This window comes from Scylla paramamosain, chromosome 6, assembly GCF_035594125.1.
Source record: "Scylla paramamosain isolate STU-SP2022 chromosome 6, ASM3559412v1, whole genome shotgun sequence".
Lineage (NCBI taxonomy): Eukaryota > Metazoa > Arthropoda > Malacostraca > Decapoda > Portunidae > Scylla > Scylla paramamosain.
In genome coordinates, this window is record NC_087156.1 from 2,345,506 (window position 1) to 2,367,120 (window position 21,615).

Below are 21,615 nucleotides of genomic sequence, written 5' to 3' on the forward strand. Positions count from 1 at the left end.
TTATGACCGTCTTCCTCTCCGGCTCACAGTTTCAGCTTTTTTGCCTTGGTCGAGTGATCAAGGCTATTCACATTCCTCCTTGGCTTCCGGGAGGACGCGATGAGGTACCTAGAGCATCTTTCCTCAGGCGCCAAGCACCCAGCCACCTTGACCTCAGCCGCAGCCGTGTGGAGCCTTGTAATGGGAAACAACGGGAAGAGGAACGCACATAAATGACTGGCAGGGGCAAAGAGAACAGGGTGCAGTGTGGCTAAGCAGAGCAGAGCGGACCGGACCAAGCCAGCACCGAGGGAGCGACATGCACACCTCAAGCAGCTGTACAAAAATACCCAGCGGCTCCTTCAGAACCAGGGTTATTTGTCGGGGTGATGCGCGCTGCTATGCCTTTGATCGGTGGCAGCCCCGCGGCAGTCTCCCAGCCTCCCGGACCTCATGCTGGGCCCCGCCACACATACCGGGCGTTGCAGGCGTGTTGGGATTGGCCAATCTTACTCTCATCTCTGATTGGCTCCATGATACAGGAGTCATTGTTTCATCAGCCAATGGTATCACTGTTATCTGATGGCCACAGGGAACACGCCACCTGAGACCTCCCTACGTCACACATCCCTGCACTGCACACTCGCCGCTAATGAGTCAGTGTGTCCGCCAGGATACGCAGACACACAGGCATGGCGGCCAGCACGGAGAGGACTGGGTGATGTAGGGCTGTGTGTGTGTGTGTGTGTGTGTGTGTGTGTGTGTGTGTGTGTGTGTGTGTGTGTGTGTCCTCAAGCCTCCCACTACAGACGCCACGATTAGTGATATGATGTTGATGGTAGTAATGATGATTGTGATAGTGATGATAACGATGAGGATTTACATGATAGTAACAACAACAACAACAACTACTACAACTACTACAATTACTACTATTGTTACTATTACTACTACTACCACTACTACTACTACTATTACTACTACTACTACTACTATTGTTACTACGTACAACAACAACAACAACGACAAGAACACCACCATCACCACCACCACCCCCATCACCACTACCACCACCACCACCACCAACAACAACAACAACAACAACGATGACGATGATGATGATGATGACTACGACAACAGCAACAACAACAAACGAGAATATCTAACCCCAAAACAAGTGAACATCCTGGAAGGTATATATATTATGTCTAAGTATCTCTATTACCGTGGTTTTATTATGATTATTATCACTTTTATTGCTACGTGGGCCTGGTATAAAACAACATTAACAATCAAGCTTCCCGGATATGCAATGGCGAAATACCTCGGTTCTGCTACTGTCATCACCACAACTGCCACTACAACCACCACCACCACCACCACCACCATCACGTGAGGTATGCACACGAAGAATAAGGCTTTCCAAAAGGCATCCCGTTGCTCTCTTTGTTTCCGCCTCTCCTGATTCTAGGCCACGCGGAGACAGGTCCTGCTGATCGTTCACTCTGGTTGAAAGTATTCTTCAATCACGCCCATTGGATTTTAATGGGTGTAGTCACGTGTTTTCTGTTTGTTTGTTTTTTTTTATTATTAGTTAGCTAGTTTGTTAATTATCTAGTCAGTTAGACAGCTAGTTAGTCAGTTAATTGTATGTACGCTTTCTTGACAAAGCTTTATTCTATTATCAAAATTATTTTTAATGGCGCAGGGATGACTAGTCGTATTGGAATAATTATTTTTCCATTGACGATGCAGATCCTTTGTTAAACTATCACAAGAGCTATTAAAATACCCTCGGAAATTAGATCCTGTTATATTTATCATATAGGCCGAAGAAGTCCTTAGGAAAACGTTCAACGAATCTAAAGCATAAATAAATATTAATCCATCATAATTTTCTTTCTTTTTTCTTATATATATTTCCACTTCCTTTTCTTAAGTCTTTCATTGCGGCATGCAACGACACACAGCATCAAAAACACAATGAAAGTCTTAACAGCCACTTACAACAGAGAAAATGAATGAAAGAATACCTTTCACAATTTCTAATTTACCTGTAGGACAAAAAAAAAAAGTCTCAAAAAGTTGTTTGCGAACAAGAAACAATGTGACAATATGCTTACTGATTACACAACATCTTGATGCGGGAAAGCATATGTTTGACACGTAAGCGTTCAGTAGATTAGTGATCACAGAGAACCTCAAAATCTCTATGACTGCTCGTCTTTTATCGGTCACCAACATTTGGTAATCAAACATGGTATTCTGAAATGTTTCGGCAACTTATACAACTACTGACGTAAAATAGACTGCAGTGAAAACTTGGGATTTTCGAGTGTGCTTTCATGATTCCAGTGATAGCTCAATAAAGACTGCATCATCAAAGGGAAACACACCCTTGAAAACTCTGCTAATTGTCTTTATGGGTTTTGAAAATAAATTTTGATGTGAGATCAAGACGTTGAATACGGGGCCAAGAACACATCAGTTCACCGTGTTGCGAGAAGATAGAAAACGTGCAGATAGTATTAGTGAAAGAGAAAAAGGATATATTTGGGGTAGCTTATATAAAGTTATGAACTATTGCCCGTATTTGAAGTGCCTGTTTCTCTCATTGAGACAATTTTCAAAGGTCACAGAAATTATTAGTCGGATTTTCATTTCTATTTTCCTCCTAATTCTGCACAGTCCTTGTTAAACTATCACAGAAATAACGAAAATTCACATAATAAAATCCGTTATAGTCAGTTGAGAAGTAATTGAGATGAGGGACTCGGATATTTCATAACGTAGTGCGTCTTTTCCTCACCTAGTTCACTTATCAGACTCAGCCATTCCAAGTGTTCTGGCGGTAAGAATGAAGTAAAATCTGATGGCGATGCACTCCTGTCTTCATTAAAAATGAGAAAACTGCAACTTTGGTTGTGTTAATGTACCATGTGTGTCCCTAGCTGTCCCATTGTTCGTAGTTGTCCGCTCCTTGTTTACAAACGAAATCCAGACTGCTGTAAACACTTAACAGGGTCTATTTAATTCTTATATTTGGCTAATCTTTCAACAAAGTCTTCAGTCATCATGTTGTTGTGGACAGCACCGCTAGACACATATGTTTATCAACATGCCTTTGTTCGTAAACATTGGATTCTGAGCATGTGCAGTTACCAGGCGGACAGCCGCATACAAGAGAACTGCAACGAACACAGCGTGCTGTCATCAACATAGCTAGACATGATTAAAAGATCTGCCAAATATAAGGATGAAATAGCCCCTATAAACCGTTCACAGCAGTCAAGCTTTTGTTTATAAACAAAGAGCGGAAGGCTACGATCACGATACAGGGAGGGCGTATCGTAAGCAGTATGGTGGTTTATCTTTAAAGCATACAGGAATAAATGTTTTTTTTTTTTCTAAGCTATCAAGGGAGATAAAATTAATGCAATTTAGTACATCATTTACTTTTTTTTATCAGTATGTTCTCGAAAAAAGTGTGTTGATTGACTAACGTGAAAGTATGACCTCTAGTAAAAGAGAGAGAGAGAGAGAGAGAGAGAGAGAGAGAGAGAGATTGGTATTCTACTGCACCTACAAACAGATGCATTTTGTTATTATACAACCCGTGAATCAGGTACGAGGAGTAGATAAGCTGACGCGTGGCTTCAGAAACTTAAAGTTCACTTTACGGTACTTCATAAGCAAAACTCATTCCTTCAACAAGTTATCTCTGCATTAGTTAGTTATCTCTCTCTCTCTCTCTCTCTCTCTCTCTCTCTCTCTCTCTCTCTCTCTCTCTCTCTCTCTCATTACAAACAAAAAAAACAGAAGAGTATCAGGTTTCCAGGCGCGAAAAAATTATATATATATATATATATATATATATATATATATATATATATATATATATATATATATATATATATATATATATATATATATATATATATATATAGCCATTGGTCATAAGGACCAATGGCTCATCGTGGGCCTAGCAATAAAAGTTTACTCAACATAGCTGAATAAACACTAAACTGTACTCTACTCACCACCACCAGGACACCGTCAGCAGCAGGATGATTACAGGATTCTTGGAAATACGATTACGGCCAAGGAGTTATGGCCCTTTCACGCGGACGCTTGTTAACGCCACTATAGGCAACTCTGCAAGTCGCGGGGAGGTGGATGGACCCAGCCGTAGCATCCCGCGAGAATTTACGGCAGACTCGCGCAGTTTACAAGAATGCACCATCTAGTCCTAGCTATGACACGTTTCATAGCTAAGACTCCCTAGGACAGCTTCGTGAATACGGCCCCAAACACACACAAACTAATCATCTTCTCCTGTCTTCCGCCAACAAGTGAATATGTGGTTGTCTTAATTGTACTCTTCAGTGGAGCACCAGTTTGTGTATGCTTCTCACTTTCCGTAACCCCTGCACCGCCAGGAGTGCTAACATACACAGCGTGACATTAACACCACCGCCAAAGCTCCGTATCTCTGTTGGCCACCACCTTTATAAGCTTCCCTGGCCACCAGCATCCCCATCACCACCGCCAACCGCACATTGCAAACAACCACTACTGAATCGAAACGAAGTTGAGCCACTAAGCCTAACCGGTTGGCTTTGATTTCGGTTCGGTTCTTTAATTCTAACAATTGACAGGAAATACGTTCACAGTTGCTACATATAAGAGATTAATCATACTAATAGAAACTTGTCCTGAGTAGTTCCTTTTGTATATTTAGCTGGGAGAAGTTATAAACATCTTGGTCTTGTGGTGGTCGTGGGATTTGCCTCTGTATCGGCTCTCATTTGTTGTTGTTGTTTTTGTTTTTTTATTTTTTATGTTGTTTTGTTGATGTTCTTTATGTGCAGCCAGTGTAAGTTATCCACTGCCACTGTAATTTTTTGCTTTATAATACCTGTATTTATTATCTCTGTTTTTCCATTCTCTTTCACCTGTTCACAGAAAACGGGTAAATTTTATGGATAGCAAATGAAATTAGTAAGACACCTTTCTCCACTTTATTTTAGGGAGATTCGTTCAGCTAGTGCACAGTGCTATAGTGGAGCAACGAGATCCTCATTTTAAGAAATGGGTATACATGATCACGAAAGAATCCCACCAAAAAACACATAGACGAGTCTAGCCTGCACTAGCGTAATGAAGAGAGAAAACGGGAAGCTTTCCTAGTAGGAATCATCATTCAAGATAACGAAAAAGGGTCCTGACCAGAGAAGGGAGGAGGAGCGAAGCAAGGGCGGATAACTTGATGTGCACTAGCTTCACTCGTCTCCCCCCCCCAAAAAAAAGGCTTTTCGCCGAAGGCGTTAAAGCTTGTATTTTAGAGAGACTGGTTCAGTTAGTGCACACTGCTACTTACCACAGGAGAGACTGTAGTTAGGGTGAGAAAAAAAAAAAAAGGTCGAACCGATACTTTGTAAAACAAGTAGGCTTAACCCCAAAGAACAATGCTAGGGAAAAAAAACCCCACACCCAACCAAAGACAAGAAAAATCAAAAGCGCTTTATGGGTAGGAAGAACCATCAAGGAAACACACAGGGTGTCCTGCCAAGTATGAGAGAGGTAGCGCGAGACAAAGGAGCGGAAGCACTCCTCTGACTCTCTTCCATCAAACTGGATAAGGAATACGTCCTCAAGATGATTAGGGACGAGGTAGTTCCCCCTAAAATCAAGAACACGAGCAGCTTTGACATGAACTGTCTCCTCGAAAACCTCTCTGAGGAGAACCGTTTACTGTCCTCCAAGAAGAAGAGAACCAGGTCAAGATCAGAACTCAATTGGGTGGCTAAAAGAGACCTACTTGAAGGGTCAGTTATATGACAGAATAAAGAGGTGTCATCAGCATCAGTTCATTAATGCTGTCACCATGATGCAGTGTTCATTAATGTTGTCACCATGATGCAGTGTTCATTAATGTTGTCACCATGATGCAGTGTTCATTAATGTTGTCACCATGATGCAGTGTTCATTAATGTTGTCACCATGATGCAGTGTTCATTAATGTTGTCACCATGATGCAGTGTTCATTAATGCTGTCACCATGATGCAGTGTTCATTAATGTTGTCACCATGATGCAGTGTTCATTAATGTTGTCACCATGATGCAGTGTTCATTAATGTTGTCACCATGATGCAGTGTCTGTTTTAGGGTTAGTTGTTGTTGTTGTTGTTGATATGATTTTTCTATCTATTTACTTCTTTATTATTATTGTATTAAATTTTCTCCTTTTTCTCGTCTTTCTCCTCCTCTCTGCCTGGTCTGTATGTGCTGAGGTCAGGGGAATGTGTTTATTTAATGTTCATATGTGGAGGATGTAGAGGGGGATATAAGAACAGGGGAGGGTGTACATATTTTCTTCATTATATCTATAGTATTATCATTACTTTAACTGTAACCTTTCTTTTGAAATAATAAATTTGTTATTTGATATGTCATTTTTTGCCGCCCGCGGTGCCGGTGGCAGTGGGTGCGGGAAGAGGGGTGCTGTCGGCGCTCGGGTGTGTGGCTTGTTCGATTGGCAGTCTTGCCACCGTGTGTATATCTTGTAAATACACAAACTCTAGACACCTGGTGTTTCCACAGCCTCGCTAATTCTTACTGAACCAAACATCACAAAACAGATTCAGAGAGAGAAAAGACTACTATATGGTGACAACCTCGTCTGAGTCAACCACACCGATTCACAATAACATTCAGTAATGTTGTCACCGTGACTCAGTGTTGATTATGTCACCAATAAAAGAACGAAAGATAAGCTTTCACCTTGGAAATAATACCTTGGTTTATAAAGTAGGAACCTTCAATCGCTCTCGCGCTTGCTCTTTATAATATATGTTAAAGATTTAATTGAATTAATTAATGAGAACTGTGTAGATGAAGGTTTCCTAAAATGGTTGCACGTTCTGATTCTCATGGATGACACTGTACTGCTTTCAACATCACGTGAAGGAATGATTAGCAAGTTGTCTCTTTTAAAAGCGGTTTTGTGATGAATACGGTATGAAGGAGAACACATGTAAGACCAAGTTCTTCGTAATACACGGCACACCAGGCGACAGCGACCCAGTGTTCATGGACGGGCTGGTGGTGGAGCGTTGTACTCGCTATATTTACCTGTGGTTTACTGCCGACGGATCAGTTTCGTCATCGGTCAGGACTCACGCCGATGGCAGGGTGGCTCACGTGTTGAAATTTATGTCTTTCTTAAGAAAGGATAATGATATTCATTTTCGAATTAAAAAAAAAAAAAAGTGTCTTTGATGTTTACCTTATGTCAGCTATTTTGTTATTTTGTATGGGTGTGAGTTCTGGCTGAATGCGGACTTGACCGATTATAAAATTATACAGCTGGTCATTAAAGTGTCTCCTATTGACGTATAGATGTAACATTAACTACCTATAATGATGTACGCTATATAGAGACTGGATACCCATCTTTGTACTCTTTAGTTAAGCGCGGGCAGAGACGCTTTTTCTCTAAGATGTGGAGAATAATTATCAAACCGTGACTATATAGATGATTTGTTGCACATTTAAAGTGATAATTTATCTGAAGATTTAAATGAGTTAAAGGCTAACATTTATACATCAGAGTCTTCAAAACGCAAAACGTATAAAGAGATAAACTCAGATGTTTCTGTTCATTCTGTGTACGAGGCCAAGACTCATGTGAAGAAATACAGAGTTGCGTTCCCGAGATTCCGAGTGTCTGCACCCCCCCCCCCAGCAGTGAAGGCGGGGAGATGGAACAGAAGACGACGGGGGAGACTGTTTATAGAAGAAAGACTGTGCCAGTGGCCAAATACAGACAGATTCTCACGTAACCCAACACAGTACTTTCACTCAACATTTAAGAGAGACATACAACTTTTATGAAATTCCAAACCTAGTCTCCGATATGTACAATGGTGCTAAAGGATGTTCTTTAATATATATAAGAAATTGTAATCGTATGAAATTTAGATTGAGTATTTAGTTTGATCAGTGTAGTAACAACAATAAATAATGTAAATTGTTTAATCACACTTGTTGAAAGTGTCAGCTGATGATGTCCAACAACAGGGCACATGAAGGTCCAAGGTCATCATTGCTGCAGAGCTGCATTTCCCATTGGCTGAATAACACTGTAATTATTACCTTAATTACTAGCATCAGTGTCAGCGTCAGTCGGACTTGTCCTGAATTTAAGACCTAGACTAAGCACAACTTGGGAAGTTAAGCACAACTCTAAGCATAAGAGCTGGGCTGAATCAAACCTCTATAGTTAAGAATCATTCTTAATAAAGTTAATAAAATAAGAAACATTAAGTGACGAATATAGCAACGAGGATTTTCCTTGTCGATGTAGACTACATACGTAATTCAATCAGCAGGGAGATAAGATTACATTCCATGAGTGAATGTCAGTGGGACTCGAAATCCTCATTTACTTTCTCTCTCTCTCTCTCTCTCTCTCTCTCTCTCTCTCTCTCTCTCTCTCTCTCTCTCTCTCTCTCTCTCTCTCTCTCTCTCTCTCTCTCTCTCTCCTTGTGTTGCTTCCCTCAAGGGTCCCCACAGCTTAATTTTCCCCAACACGCTCATTCTCCTGGGACTTCCGCATCTACAGAAAACCATGTCTTCTTTCTTCCGATAGGTGATCCTCTCCTACTCTTGCTACAGAACATGGAAAAAGTTGAAATAAAGATATAAATAAGAAAAATCAACTTTCCAATTCAGTGAAATACATTTCTGAAGAATCATATACATCAGAAAAGAAATAATAAGGATGTCCACAGTTTGCAGGAAACTATCAAGAAACATTACTGAAAGATCCAATTCTTTAAAATTAGTTCAGTAAAAACATACACACAATCATATATATATATATATATATATATATATATATATATATATATATATATATATATATATATATATATATATATATATATATATATATATATATATATATATATATATATATATATATATATATATATATATATATATATATATATATATATATATGTTACGGCCATTTTGGAAAATTGGTCGTTTTACAAAATTGCCGGTCATTATGCAAAAAGACCAAATTCGTGGTCACATTGCAAAATGACCTAAATTTCTCAACATTTTGCAAAACGACCAAGATTTTGGTCAGTTTACAAAATTATCGTTGGTCAGTTTGCAAAACGATCAAGATTTTGGTCAGTTTACAAAATTATCGTTGGTCAGTTTACAAAATGTCCATACAGCAAGCAGGCAGATGAAAAAAAAAGCGAGGGAATGATAAAACGTAGTGAACATAACTAATTTTATTGTGTGTCGACCTTGTTGGAGCAAGAGGCACTGCATTTGCATCTGCTGTTGCATAATACAGAGTTTTTTAAACACTTGCAGCGTCTGGTCATACATGACTTAGTGCAAGAGCATTTAGCGAATCCCTGACCTTGTCCCATTGATTCTGCAATTGCTACTTCCCGCAGACTTACTTCCCGCTCCTGTACAACATCATCAAGAGAAAGGAATTTTTCTAGACATGGAGTAAATTGGTTGCGAGTGTACACTTGTTTAAGCAGGCCGTGTTTTGTACCAAGCTTATATGTTCCATTGTCCAATGCCTGAAAAACAACTGCCTTCACATTAGGAAACTCTGCACGTCCGCGGTCAACTAATGGAACAGGAACCATCACAGTTTCCCCTACCTTGGCTGGTTGAAATCTCTTCACAGAATTATCGATCATTTTTTGGGCTTGTTTCTGTTGTTCTATGTTGGACTTCATTTGTTCAGTATGAATACTCTGACTCCGACTGCAGATGGAACAAAGCACAGACTCATCAGCATCGTTATTCCTCATAGAACACGGAGTATTAGAGTGACATGGGTTCTCACACACATTGCACACATTTAAACCAAAATATCTTTTGCCACAGGAGATGCAGTTAATAACAAACAAAAATATTGTTTATTTTGTAAACTGACCAAAATCTTGGTCGTTTTGCAAAATGTTGAGAAATTTAGGTCATTTTGCAATGTGACCACGAATTTGGTCTTTTTGCATAATGACCGGCAATTTTGTAAAACGACCAATTTTCCAAAATGGCCGTAACATATATATATATAATAGATAGATAGACACATGATGCTTTTACTAACAACATATATGAAAGTTCCATAAAATGCCTCCACGAACAATTCCTTACTTCATTACATTCTACGCCATTAATTAAATTTATTACCCAAAAACAATATACTACACATCACTATATATATGACACCAGACACACATTGCTCAAACAAAACTCCCGAGAAACTTGTAATTATGTGTAATCTTTTGGGGTACTCGATTTTGGGATTGGCATCTCTCAGTTGATCTTATTCTCTCTCTCTCTCTCTCTCTCTCTCTCTCTCTCTCTCTCTCTCTCTCTCTCTCTCTCTCTCTCTCTCTCTCTCTCCATCGTTTTATTATTACCATTGTAAAATAAACAGGTTACACAAAACAGAAAATAAAAATAAAAAATAGTTGGTATGGAAGTAAATTTTATAAGTAAAACTACACACACACACACACACACACACACACACACACACACACACACACACACACACACACACACACACACACACACACACACACACACACACACACACACACACACACACACACACACAATGCCACGTCACTATGATTCAGCAATTACCGAGCGAGTGACAGTGCCGACGCTCAAAGGTCAGTAACTGGGTCCTCACTCCTCGCAAAGCTACATTCGAGGAAAGAAACGGACAGTTGAGTACGAAGAGTGTATGTATTTTCACCTCAGACAGATTCAGCAGCACACGTCACGCATACTTATTTTTTTCCCATTCGAGACGACAGTTTTCACACACGGCAAGATCTCATCTCGTGATTTTAGGAATGCTAAGGAAGTGTAACATTTAAACTCCTTGGTTGTCGTAGCGTTGTCAGTCAATGTTGACATTTTATTCACTATAGGCGCCCATCATTAGAAATACGAGCATAGTAGCAGTAATTTCTGCCTTCCATAACCTGCATCAAACAAATTGACGTGGTGGTGGGATGCGGCATCTGCCCCGAGGAGTGTCTCATCATCAAAACACTAGCGGCAGTCACTGCGTCGCAGTGTCAGTGATGGAATAACACGTCAGTCAGGAATAACACGACAGTCAGGAATAACACGAACGCTCCTGTGGTTCTTGAGTCCCTGGCAGCACTCCCCCACCTTCCCTGATCGACTGTCATATTAGCGTAGGTGGTGTGCATTCCCTAATCCCCATTTTGTGAGATTGCCTATGAGAGTGGCATCTGTTTTTCATCCTTGCTGTGAAATGTATAGGGGTAGGAGAGTGGGAATGTGTTGTGGGTGGAGTCAAGGTTATCTTAATTGGAAGTAGCAATGATTATCCTTCCTTCCGTGGGAGTCGCATGTGATCTCTTATCAAAACATGATTTATAATTTTGTTTGTTTATATCACACCGCTTCTGTGTCTGACACGATGTGGTTCACAGCATTACTACAACCTGGTTCCTTAACACAAGGAACTTATATTGCCTTTGAAAAGGATCACATAAAACGGTCATCAGTTGGTCACGAGACACAGCCAGACACTTCCCTATACAAAAAGAAAAAAAAAATTGAGCTTATAGTGACTGATCTTTGAGAACTGAGACCACTCACACGCCACACACCGGTGCTGTGTTCGTAGCGGACCCATTGTTCGTAGCCGTCCAGTCTTTGTTTACAAACAAAAGGTTCATTGCTGCGCTGTTAGTTTCATCATTATATTTTTTCTTGTCTTTTAACCAAATCTTCAGCCATGCTAATAACAGAATGTTGTGTTCCTTGCCGCCCCTTGTATGCAACTGACCTGTTTACAAAAACGTGTTGATAAACATACGGGTATCTGTCCGCTACTGTCCACAACATGCCTGAAGAATTGATTTAAAGATTATGTATATAAAGGGATGAAATACATCCTGTAATGTATTCACAACAGCCAGGTTTTTGTTTGGAAAACAAAGAACAGACAACTACGAACAAAGAGACCGCTACGACCACGACACCAGGGTAGCGAAGTCAAAACTGGGGCTGCACATTTGGGCCTTCCCATCTTCTTGTTGTCTCTCGAGACTCGAACTCAGACCTTCTCGGTTATAAGCGAAGCCTGCAAACCAATGTACTAAGCGATGTGTGTTTGTGTGTGTGTGTGTGTGTGTGTGTGTGTGTGTGTGTGTGTGTGTGTGTGTGTGTGTGATGGAAATGGGTACGTATGAATAGAATATCCAAAATTAAGGGAAGAGTCTTAAGACCTTCCTCTTCAAACCACTTGATTTGCTATTAGTTAGGTGCAAAGTTGCGAACAACGAGGGCCACTGAAAACATATCCTGCAACACTCTTGCGCCGCACCCCAGTCCATTCAAAAGGCTCTAGTTGAAGTTACACTGGTTTTCAAGGGTGTTTTTTACAGTTATAGTAATATATTAGCACGATTTTTACATTACTGACAGAAGAAACAATCTTGGGAACTTGTCTAAACATCTCTGTACCTTTGGAAAATAGTCGTGGTGAGATAGTAAAGCGTTCCAGAATACGGGACTGAGACTTCTTCCTTACAGATAGTCGCCATGTGGCTGGAGCTGTTCATTTTCGCCCTTCTGGTGCTGCTTCTGCGGTACTACTTCACCAGGCCCTCGGGCATGCCTCCAGGTGAGGGAGTGCAGTGCTTTAATTGACTATTAATTCAGACAAGGATACATTTTTACCATTTTTCTCTTTGGAACAATATCATGTGCTATTTATATGTAAAACCCTGAATGAGTAAATATGAGGAGATACAACATCAGATAGTCACGAGTGTATTCACTAGTATCAAGTTAAGATGCACGTGCATAGTGTCTACCCACCAAGGTAGGTGATCGTTACCATCCTTTGCAGGTCCGATGGTGATCCCTTACATCGGGAACTTTTTACGCATGGATATTCCCATAGTCAAGAAGTATAGGAAGAAATATGGCGACATATTCATGTAAGTAGTGTACGCACTCACTGGAGGACTATAGACGTGAACGACCTGTGCGAAGGAAGTCTGCTGTCAGAAAAACTTAAACTCATGAATGTTTATCTTTATTGGTTTGTGGGTAAAATACAACACTTCATTCATGGCAGTGGGCCTCTGCTATCTCCATCCACGATTAAAGTATACTTCAATAGATAGAGAAACTGATCCAGCGACCACTCTATTCTGGGAGAGAGATGCAAAAACCGGGCTTAACTTGCTGTGCTCTAACTGTCTGACTCTAGTGGCTTCTCCTTAATATTAGTGAAATGCTGTGGTGCAAGTTCAGAAAAAAAAAGATTAATCAGGAAATCCAAACTAGGGATGTCTGTGAGTGTTTTATTTTTTTGCACAAGTGTCGCACGACCATTTCCAGTCAGTGTTGGAAATGTTAAGTTCAGGGTTCTGTTCCTCTTTGCTGTGACTCGCGCGTTAAGTCGCTACTCATACCTTACTTGTCTTAATGACGGTTTTCCTCCTCAGGGTTGAATTGGGGCCCAACAAATTCATCTTCCTGTGCAACTATAAGCTCATTAAGGAAAGCATGTCAAGGCTTGAGCTATCGGATCGTCCCCAATTTGATTTGAATTTTATATTATCAGAAGGAGTTCCAGCAGGTCGGTGTCACACTACAGTTTTATGGTTAATTTATTAACATCTGAACGAATTTTTTTTTTTTTTCCGGAGTAAGCCTTTCTTTATATGCTCTGCTAAGCAGTTGAAGGCTCTTGGTATTTCAGTGCAGGTAAAAGAGGATAACATGTTGAATCATAACTATATTTACAAAAAGAATTCAAATTACGGCCCCTATATTACATCTGCAGACAATGACATCTTGCCTTTCTCCTGTATACCACGGATGCCAGTGACCCTCTCTGCTCCATTATAGTTACATGCTCGTGTTCCTCCCCACAGGTGTCATCATGACTAATGGCAAACACTGGCAAAATGCTCGAAGGTTTCTGCTGCGTAACCTGCGTGATCTCGGGATGGGCAAGACCTACCTAGAGGACGCCATTCAGCGAGAGGCACAGTTGCTGGTGGAGGATTTCAAGAAACACTCCGGGTCTCCCACGCTCTTTCCCAAATCCCTCAATGTCGCTGTCCTTAATGTTGTGTGGCAGATGGTTGCAAGTGAGTACTGGTGATGACTGTGGTAGTCTTTATCATTCTTAGGTCTGGTTGTTCTGTCAGGCTTGAGAACACTGCTCCTCACTGGAGACCCTTCATCTTCTCATCCTCAGGCACGAGATATGACATGGACGACGAAAGGGTTTTGTCAATCATCAAGATAATAAGGTCTTTCGAAACTACGACGGCAATGATGATTCTGGAGTTCATTCCATTCATCAAGAAGATCATTCCAGACTTCATCAAGAACAGAATATCGGTCTACGCGCAAATGGCGAACTTGAGAAAAGAAGCGAAGGCACTCATACAGGTATGATGCTGACTGCACTTGCATTGCGTATAATAGAGAGAGAGAGAGAGAGAGAGAGAGAGAGAGAGAGAGAGAGAGAGAGAGAGAGAGAGAGAGAGAGAGAGAGAGAGAGAGAGAGAGAGAGAGAGAGAGAGAGATTGAGTGTGTGTGTGTGTGTGTGTGTGTGTGTGTGTGTGTGTGTGTGTGTGTGTGTGTATAGAGATATGTACACACACACACACATACACACACACACACACACACACACACACCCACGCTATTGATAAATGGGTGCGCATCAGAGGTCTGGAAGGACGGCCAGCTTCATCCCCTACCTGCATTGCACCTGCAGTATTAATGCTCGCACAAGGATCGCATCCATAAGAATAACTTCAAGTGGCCCACAGACGTACCCAAGCCACAGCACGTGTGCGCAACGCTAGTTTTTTTTTTTTTTTGCACAAAACTCATTCTCGCCGCAAGTACAGTCTGTCCTCATCTAAAATACACGATACGCTTTTAATAAATTGTTCAGTGTCATTAACAATCATCTAGTGATAAGCTTTTAAGTTTTATACGTAAGCCAATCACATGGTGACCTCTCCACGAAAGACAGAAACCGCCACTCGTGAGGCTGTCACTCGACACAGACCATGTTGCGAGCCGATTATTCGCCTTCTTTCTTGCACGCACTGGACACTCATGAAGATTTCGGAGAAATATTTACCTTGTTTACATTTTTTACAATAGGTACCACCTTCATATGGCTTTCAAACTCCTGTAGCGACTACATAACTCTCTGGCTCTGTCTGTTTAGTGAATTATTTTACTTTCAATATGTGAGCCAAGCTTAAGACCAAAACTTCCTTTTCCATCCAGTACAAAGCACTCCTTGGTCAATCGAGCCTTTACTCATAATTCACATCTTAATCTTCCTAACTGCGTGCCGTGCCTCTCGAGATCAGGAAGGCTGCTATGACTTATCCAGCTCTAACCACACCGTTCACAAATAACTCTCAAACGTTTAATCTGGATTCCTTAAGCCAAAATCCTCTCAAAGTTCGCCTTACACACGTGCCTCCACCCCACCTCTCTTATTTTATCTAAACCGACCTTCCAGTCTCTCGCCACCTTAGGACTGGGGCTGTCTTGTCTTTCCCGCCCTCACTAGTGTGATCAACCACGACCACTCTCCACCTTCTGCAAGTACGTACACCTCCATACGCCCCACACCCACAAGTGCATTTAAAATGTTCATCCACTCTTCACCCACAATATTTTTACACAGTACACTTGACCCCATCGCGCATCTCAGGCACCAGAGGGACCTACACCAGCCAACCACATCCGGCAGACCTCTGGTGCACATCTTCCCTTCCACTTTTCACCTTAATTATACATAACGTGCACAGGAATTGAAGGCAGCACACCGCGCCCAGCTGGACCCTGACAACCCAAGAGACGTGATCGACGAGTACCTCATCGCCATGGACAATAAGAGTGACATTGCTGAATACTTTAGTGGTGAGTTGCTTCATGTATTCTTACAGTCTTATTCTAACTCGTCGTCGTGACAGTGCGAGTCCACGTGTAGCAAAGTTCCTATACTATTCTGAATTCCTACACCAAGTACTACATATCCCCATCACCCGCCACGCCACTACTAAAGAAGAATCACTTTGATGTGAAAATTCTAACATAATTATTTCGTGTTTGACAGAATTGGACTTAGTATGTGTGACTTTCGACCTGTTTAATGCCGGGTTCGACACCACCTCCAATATGCTACGTTGGATCATCCTCTACATGATCAAATACCCCGAGGTGCAGCGGCGCGTCCAGGAGCAGATTGACGCGGTGGTGCCCCGAGACACCTTGCCCTCCTATCAACACAAACCCAAGTACGTACATCGCCGGTCATAAAGAATTATTGCAGTTTATCCTCGTTCATTCTACTTGGTGTTTCCTGCATCTCTGTGCATCACATCAATCATCCCTCATGATAGAACATCAATAATCTGTATATTTATTTTCTACGTAGCTGTTAGTTTGGTTTTGATGTCACACCAGCTTGTATGGTATCTGTTGCTAAGGTGTAGCTTAACTATGCGTATAGTTGATGTGCTTACTGGTCATTCGAGTGCACCTGAATGAGTAAAGATGTGTCGTGTGTTGATCCAGCCTGCCCCTGGTGGAGGCCATGATACAGGAAGCTCTGCGCTTCTCCTCCTTGATATCCTTTGGCGTGCAGCGCTCCCCAGACAGAGACATTCAAGTAGGGGGCTACCTCATCCCCAAGGTGAGACCCTCGCTCTCCTTGTCCCTAACATGTTGTTCGTGTCATGCACTGAAAATATTACTTTCTGCATCACCTTTGGTCAGGTCGCAATGGATACTGTTTTTTAAAGAGAAATGTAACCTTGGTATAAGTATAAATAAAACTCAGATATAAGAAAAGAGAAATCATGGAAATATTATTTTATTTATTTATTTATTTTATTTATTTATTCATTTTATTTTATTTTATTTTATTTTTTATTTATTATTTATTTATTATTTACTATTTTATTGAATTTTAATTTATTTAATTTTATTTAATTTAATTTATTGTTATGTATTTATTTATTTATTTATTTATTGATTGATTGATTTCATTCTTTGTTTATTTATTTATTTCATTTTTGTTTATTCATTTATTTTTTATTAGTTTTTTTATTTATTTATTTTTTATGTTTTTATTTATTTATTTATTTTATTTGTTTATTTTTATTTTTTGTCTCACATATATGCTTTGGAAAAACCAACGCAGGGAAGCTTTGTGTTCCCCGCTACCGTCTGTTGTCACTACGACCCTCAGTACTGGGAACACCCCGACCAGTTCAGGCTGGAGCACTTCCTGGACGACCAGGGCAACTTTGCGTCCCAAAAGGAAGGTTTTCTTCCCTTCGGCACAGGTGTGTATATACTTCCAGGTGTGTGCTGCAATACGTGTAGCTCTGGGTAAGTGTTGCCGGTCACGTCATGACGGACAAGTGTACCTTTAGCCAGGCTGCATGGCACTGGATGCAGGATGGGAAGGTGACTGTCTTCCTCACTCTCCTTACAATCTTCCTCATCCATCACATACATGTGTGTGACTGGGCAGACAAACAACAACGTTAATTTATATCAAACTAAGACAGGGACATACAGCCAGACTTTACCACAATCGCCCTGGATCATTGTATATGTACGACAAAAAATCAATATTATAAAAGCGACCATAAGTCCAATACCAAAAGCTGTGTGTGACACCACGCCTCTTTCCTCAGGACGCAGGAGCTGCTTGGGCGAATCTCTGGCCAGGATGGAGCTGTTCCTCTTCTCCTCCGCCCTGCTCCAGAACTTCACCTTTTCTGCCTCCGAGGGTTGCGAGGTGAACCTCGAAGGAGATCCCAGATTGCCATCAGTACGAATGGCCCTCGACCAAAACATTGTCATCACTCCAAGGACGAAAGAGGACTAACTGAGGTCACTCCTGTGGACTCCCTTAGAGGCTCGAGGAGCAGGCGCCTCCGTCCTCTGTTCCCATCACTGATTTCGTAATGGTAGCTTTATCGCTTGATGGTCTAACTTTACTTTACCTCATGATTCTGGCACTATTAGAGTAACTCTACTGAGAAAGCATTCCATGAACTGTATTACAGTACATTACGTGACGTCAGAGAGTCCCCAGGGGTAAATATTTTTTTTCTTAGTAAGGAACAGGTACATGCTGAAAATGATAGACAATAGGCAAGATGAGCAGTATTATGTGGGATGTGGTCACAGTTTTGCTTCTGACCAGCCTTATTCACCATGTATCTATTCTTCCCATACAGACGCCAGATTATTTATCTCCAATGAACAATAGAGAGTTTTCATTTAAGAGTAGCTACATGATGAAAACAAATGAGAGGGAGGAAAGGAAACTGAATAACTGAATGGGAAGGTCATTTAGACGAACTATTCAGCGCGTTCCCAGTGGCATGGCTGTGAGTAGACGTCAGTTCTCAGCGTTACGACGCAGAGGGAGGAGTACATAGACGGGCAGTTACTTCAGGATACTATTACAGTGTCTTGTGTCTTGAGATGCAGCGCGGCGAGGAAGGCAGGGAGGCATAAAGACTCGCTGTACCATTTGAGAGTGATTTCTCCATGACAATCGCTACGTAATGTAATGTTTTTCTGAGTGATTTTAACTAGAGAAAACTTATTCACGTTACCCAGGCCGTGAACAGTACTTTCAGAAAGCTGACGTGTTCGGCAGTGTCAGTTCCCGAATTCAGGTAGCGTCAATTTTTTTTTTTTTTTTTTTTTTTTTTTTAACGTCTAGTTTTCCCTAGTCTGTTAGGGCTGAGACGGTGCCTCCTGATGAAGGACTTTTGGATTTGGCATTTGGGAACCGTTACCCCGAGTGGATGCCCTTCCTACCCTCGGACCGTAGCCAGGATTCGAACCCGTGCGCCTGATGACCACTTGGCCCCCAAAGCGCACGCGGGACCACTGTACCACTGTACCACGGCGGCGTCAGATTAAGTTGATGAAAAAGCGCCTATTTGAATCGGCATCTCTCCACCACTGCCAAAACTCACTATCTTTCTTGGGCACCACTGCTATGAGCTTCCCTGAGCCACCACCATCACCACCACCGTTATCACCATCATCACCACCGCCACCTTCGTATTGTAAACAACCTCTACTGAGTCAGAACGAGGTAGGGCAGCTAAGTCTAACCAGTTGCCTTTGCTTTCTCTTCGTCTCTTACATTCTACCTCCCGATAGGAAATACATTCACAGTTATTACATACAAGACATTAATGTAGGTAATAGAAACTGGCCCTGTGTAATTCATTTCGTATATTTGGCTGGGAGAAGTTATAAAAGTCTTGATCTAGTGGTGGTTGTGGGATTTGGCTCTGTATCAGCTCCCATTTGCTGTTTTTTTTTTTTTTTTCATGTAGTTTTTTTGTTGATGTTCCTTGTGTGCAGTCAGTGTAAGCTATCCATCGCTACTTTATTTTTCTGCTTTATATTAACTGTATTTATTCTCTCTGCTTTTCCATTCTCTCACCTGTTCATAGAAAACGGATACGTTTTATGGATGCAAAATTGAATTAATAAAACACTTTTCTCTACCTTATTTTATCCATTTTATCCATAAGCATAGACATAAGAGAGAGAGAGAGAGAACATAAGGAGAGCTGCAAGAAGCCATCAGGCCTACACGTGGCACTTCCTGTATAAAATATACCTACCTATTTCCACTAACATCCCCATCCATAAATCAGTCTAATACTCCCTTAAAGCTTCCCAATGACTTAGCACTAACAGCTTGATTACTGAGTCTGTTTCATTCATCCACCACTCTATTTCAGAACCAACTCCTGTCTATCTCTTTTTTAAACTTAAATTTTTCAAGCTTGAACCCGTTATTTCTTATTCTGTTCTGGTTAGTGATCCTAAGAATTTTGTTTACGTCTACTTTAAGTTGTATGACCCTTATACCACTCAAAGACTTTTATCAGGTTCCCTTTTACCCTACGTATCTCTAAAGAACGTAAATTTAACAGCTTCAGTCTCCGTTCGTAAGGAATACTCTTCATCTCCTGTATCCTTTTAGTCATTTTCCTTTGTACTGATTCTAATAGACCTATATCTTTCCTGTAATATGGGGACCAGAACTGCACAGCGTAGTCTAGATGAGGTCTGACCAGCGCCAAATATAACTTTAATATTACCTCGGGCCTTCTATTTTTAACACTCCTAAAAATAAATCCTAATACCCTATTTGTCCTGTTTCTGGCGTCTGTGCATTGCTTTCTTAGACAGAGATCAGAGCTAACTATAACTCATAGATCTTTTTCGTATCCTGAACCTACAAGGTTTGCTTGTTTATTATGTACATACTGTGTTGGTTTCTTCTACCTACGCTAAGTACTTTGCATTTGTTGATATTAAGCTACATTTGCCATCTGTCTGTCCATTCGTTCATCCTATCCAAATCTGCCTGCAAGGCGATGGTATCCAATTCTGGCCTGATTAATCTACCTATCTTCGTGTCATCCGCAAATTTACTAACATCACTACTAATTCCATTATCCAAGTCATTGATATATATTGAAAACAACAATGGCCCTAATACTGACCCTTGAGTCACCCCACTAATTACATGATCCCACTCCGATTCAGAGCCGTTTATTACAACTTTCTGTCGCCCGTCGCTTAGCCATGACCTTATCCAGCCTAACACCTTCCCATCTATCCCGTGCGCTCTGACCATTTTCAGGAGCCTCTGACCTTGGCAAACGCTTTACTGAAGTCCAGATATTGGATGTTATAACTATCACCATTATCTGCCACCTCATAAACTTTACTGTAAAAACTTATCAAGTTCGTCAGGCAAGACTTCTCCCTCGTGAAGCCATGCTGCGACTGATTTTTCAAGTTATGTTTGTTTAAATACTCCCTGATATTCTTCGCTATTACTGACTCCATTATTTTACATACAACAGAAGTTAAGCTGACAGGTTTATAATTAGACGTTAAAATCTTATCTCCTTCCTTAAACATAGGTACTACATTCGCCTGTCTCCACATTACAGGTACCTTACATGACTCAAGTGATTTTCTAAAAACAGATATTACAGAGTTTAGTCTCCTTATTTAGAGTTACATTTTAAGACGTGAACTTTAGATCATGCTCATTCAGGACTACAGTATCTCTTTTACAAAAACTAGACAATCCTACAGCGACGCCATACAGTTATCCAAACTGCCACACACAAATGACGCACAAGTGAGGAAAGATGTAGCCTAAGGGCCTTCACTCATTCAGCAGCACAAAAAAAGCTGCATGGGGCTCTTTCACTAAGAAGGTAAATGAGACACGCCAACAACAGGACACATGAAGGTCTAAGGTCATCATTGCTGCAGAGCTGCATTTCCCATTGGCTAAATAACACTGTAATTATTACATTAATTACTAGCGTCAGTGCATCACTCCTTCATGCGGGGCTCTCCAAGGCATCTCGGCTAAATATGCCACATATAACACTCCTGCAGGTCTATATATATCCAACACTTCAGAGTCACTCAGGTCATCGGGAACATCTTTAAAG

At 41.0% G+C, this 21,615-nt stretch overlaps 1 protein-coding gene and 1 long non-coding RNA gene across 3 annotated transcripts in view; one reads left to right on the forward strand and one right to left on the reverse strand.

The window, feature by feature from the left end:
- The window catches only part of LOC135101201 (uncharacterized), an 86,000-nt gene extending 81,399 nt beyond the window's left edge, over nucleotides 1-4,601 (reverse strand). The window contains exon 1 of the long non-coding RNA XR_010269149.1: nucleotides 4,020-4,601. This is a non-coding gene — a long non-coding RNA (uncharacterized LOC135101201). The remainder of the gene's footprint in view (nucleotides 1-4,019) is intronic.
- A 6,509-nt stretch (nucleotides 4,602-11,110) lies between these two features.
- Nucleotides 11,111-18,074, forward strand: LOC135101203 (cytochrome P450 2L1-like). Of its 2 annotated transcripts, XM_064004810.1 has the most exons (11): nucleotides 11,111-11,247; nucleotides 12,617-12,707; nucleotides 12,936-13,026; nucleotides 13,540-13,673; nucleotides 13,972-14,190; nucleotides 14,301-14,497; nucleotides 15,889-16,000; nucleotides 16,197-16,377; nucleotides 16,658-16,775; nucleotides 17,286-17,430; nucleotides 17,788-18,074. In XM_064004810.1, the coding sequence occupies exons 2-11, from the start codon at nucleotides 12,626-12,628 to the stop codon at nucleotides 17,979-17,981; spliced, it is 1,473 nt and encodes a 490-aa protein (XP_063860880.1). In that variant the 5' UTR covers nucleotides 11,111-11,247; nucleotides 12,617-12,625; the 3' UTR covers nucleotides 17,982-18,074. The 2 variants fall into 2 exon arrangements, with proteins under 2 accessions (XP_063860880.1, XP_063860881.1); XM_064004811.1 differs by lacking the exons at nucleotides 11,111-11,247; nucleotides 13,540-13,673.
- Nucleotides 18,075-21,615: the final 3,541 nt, after the last annotated feature.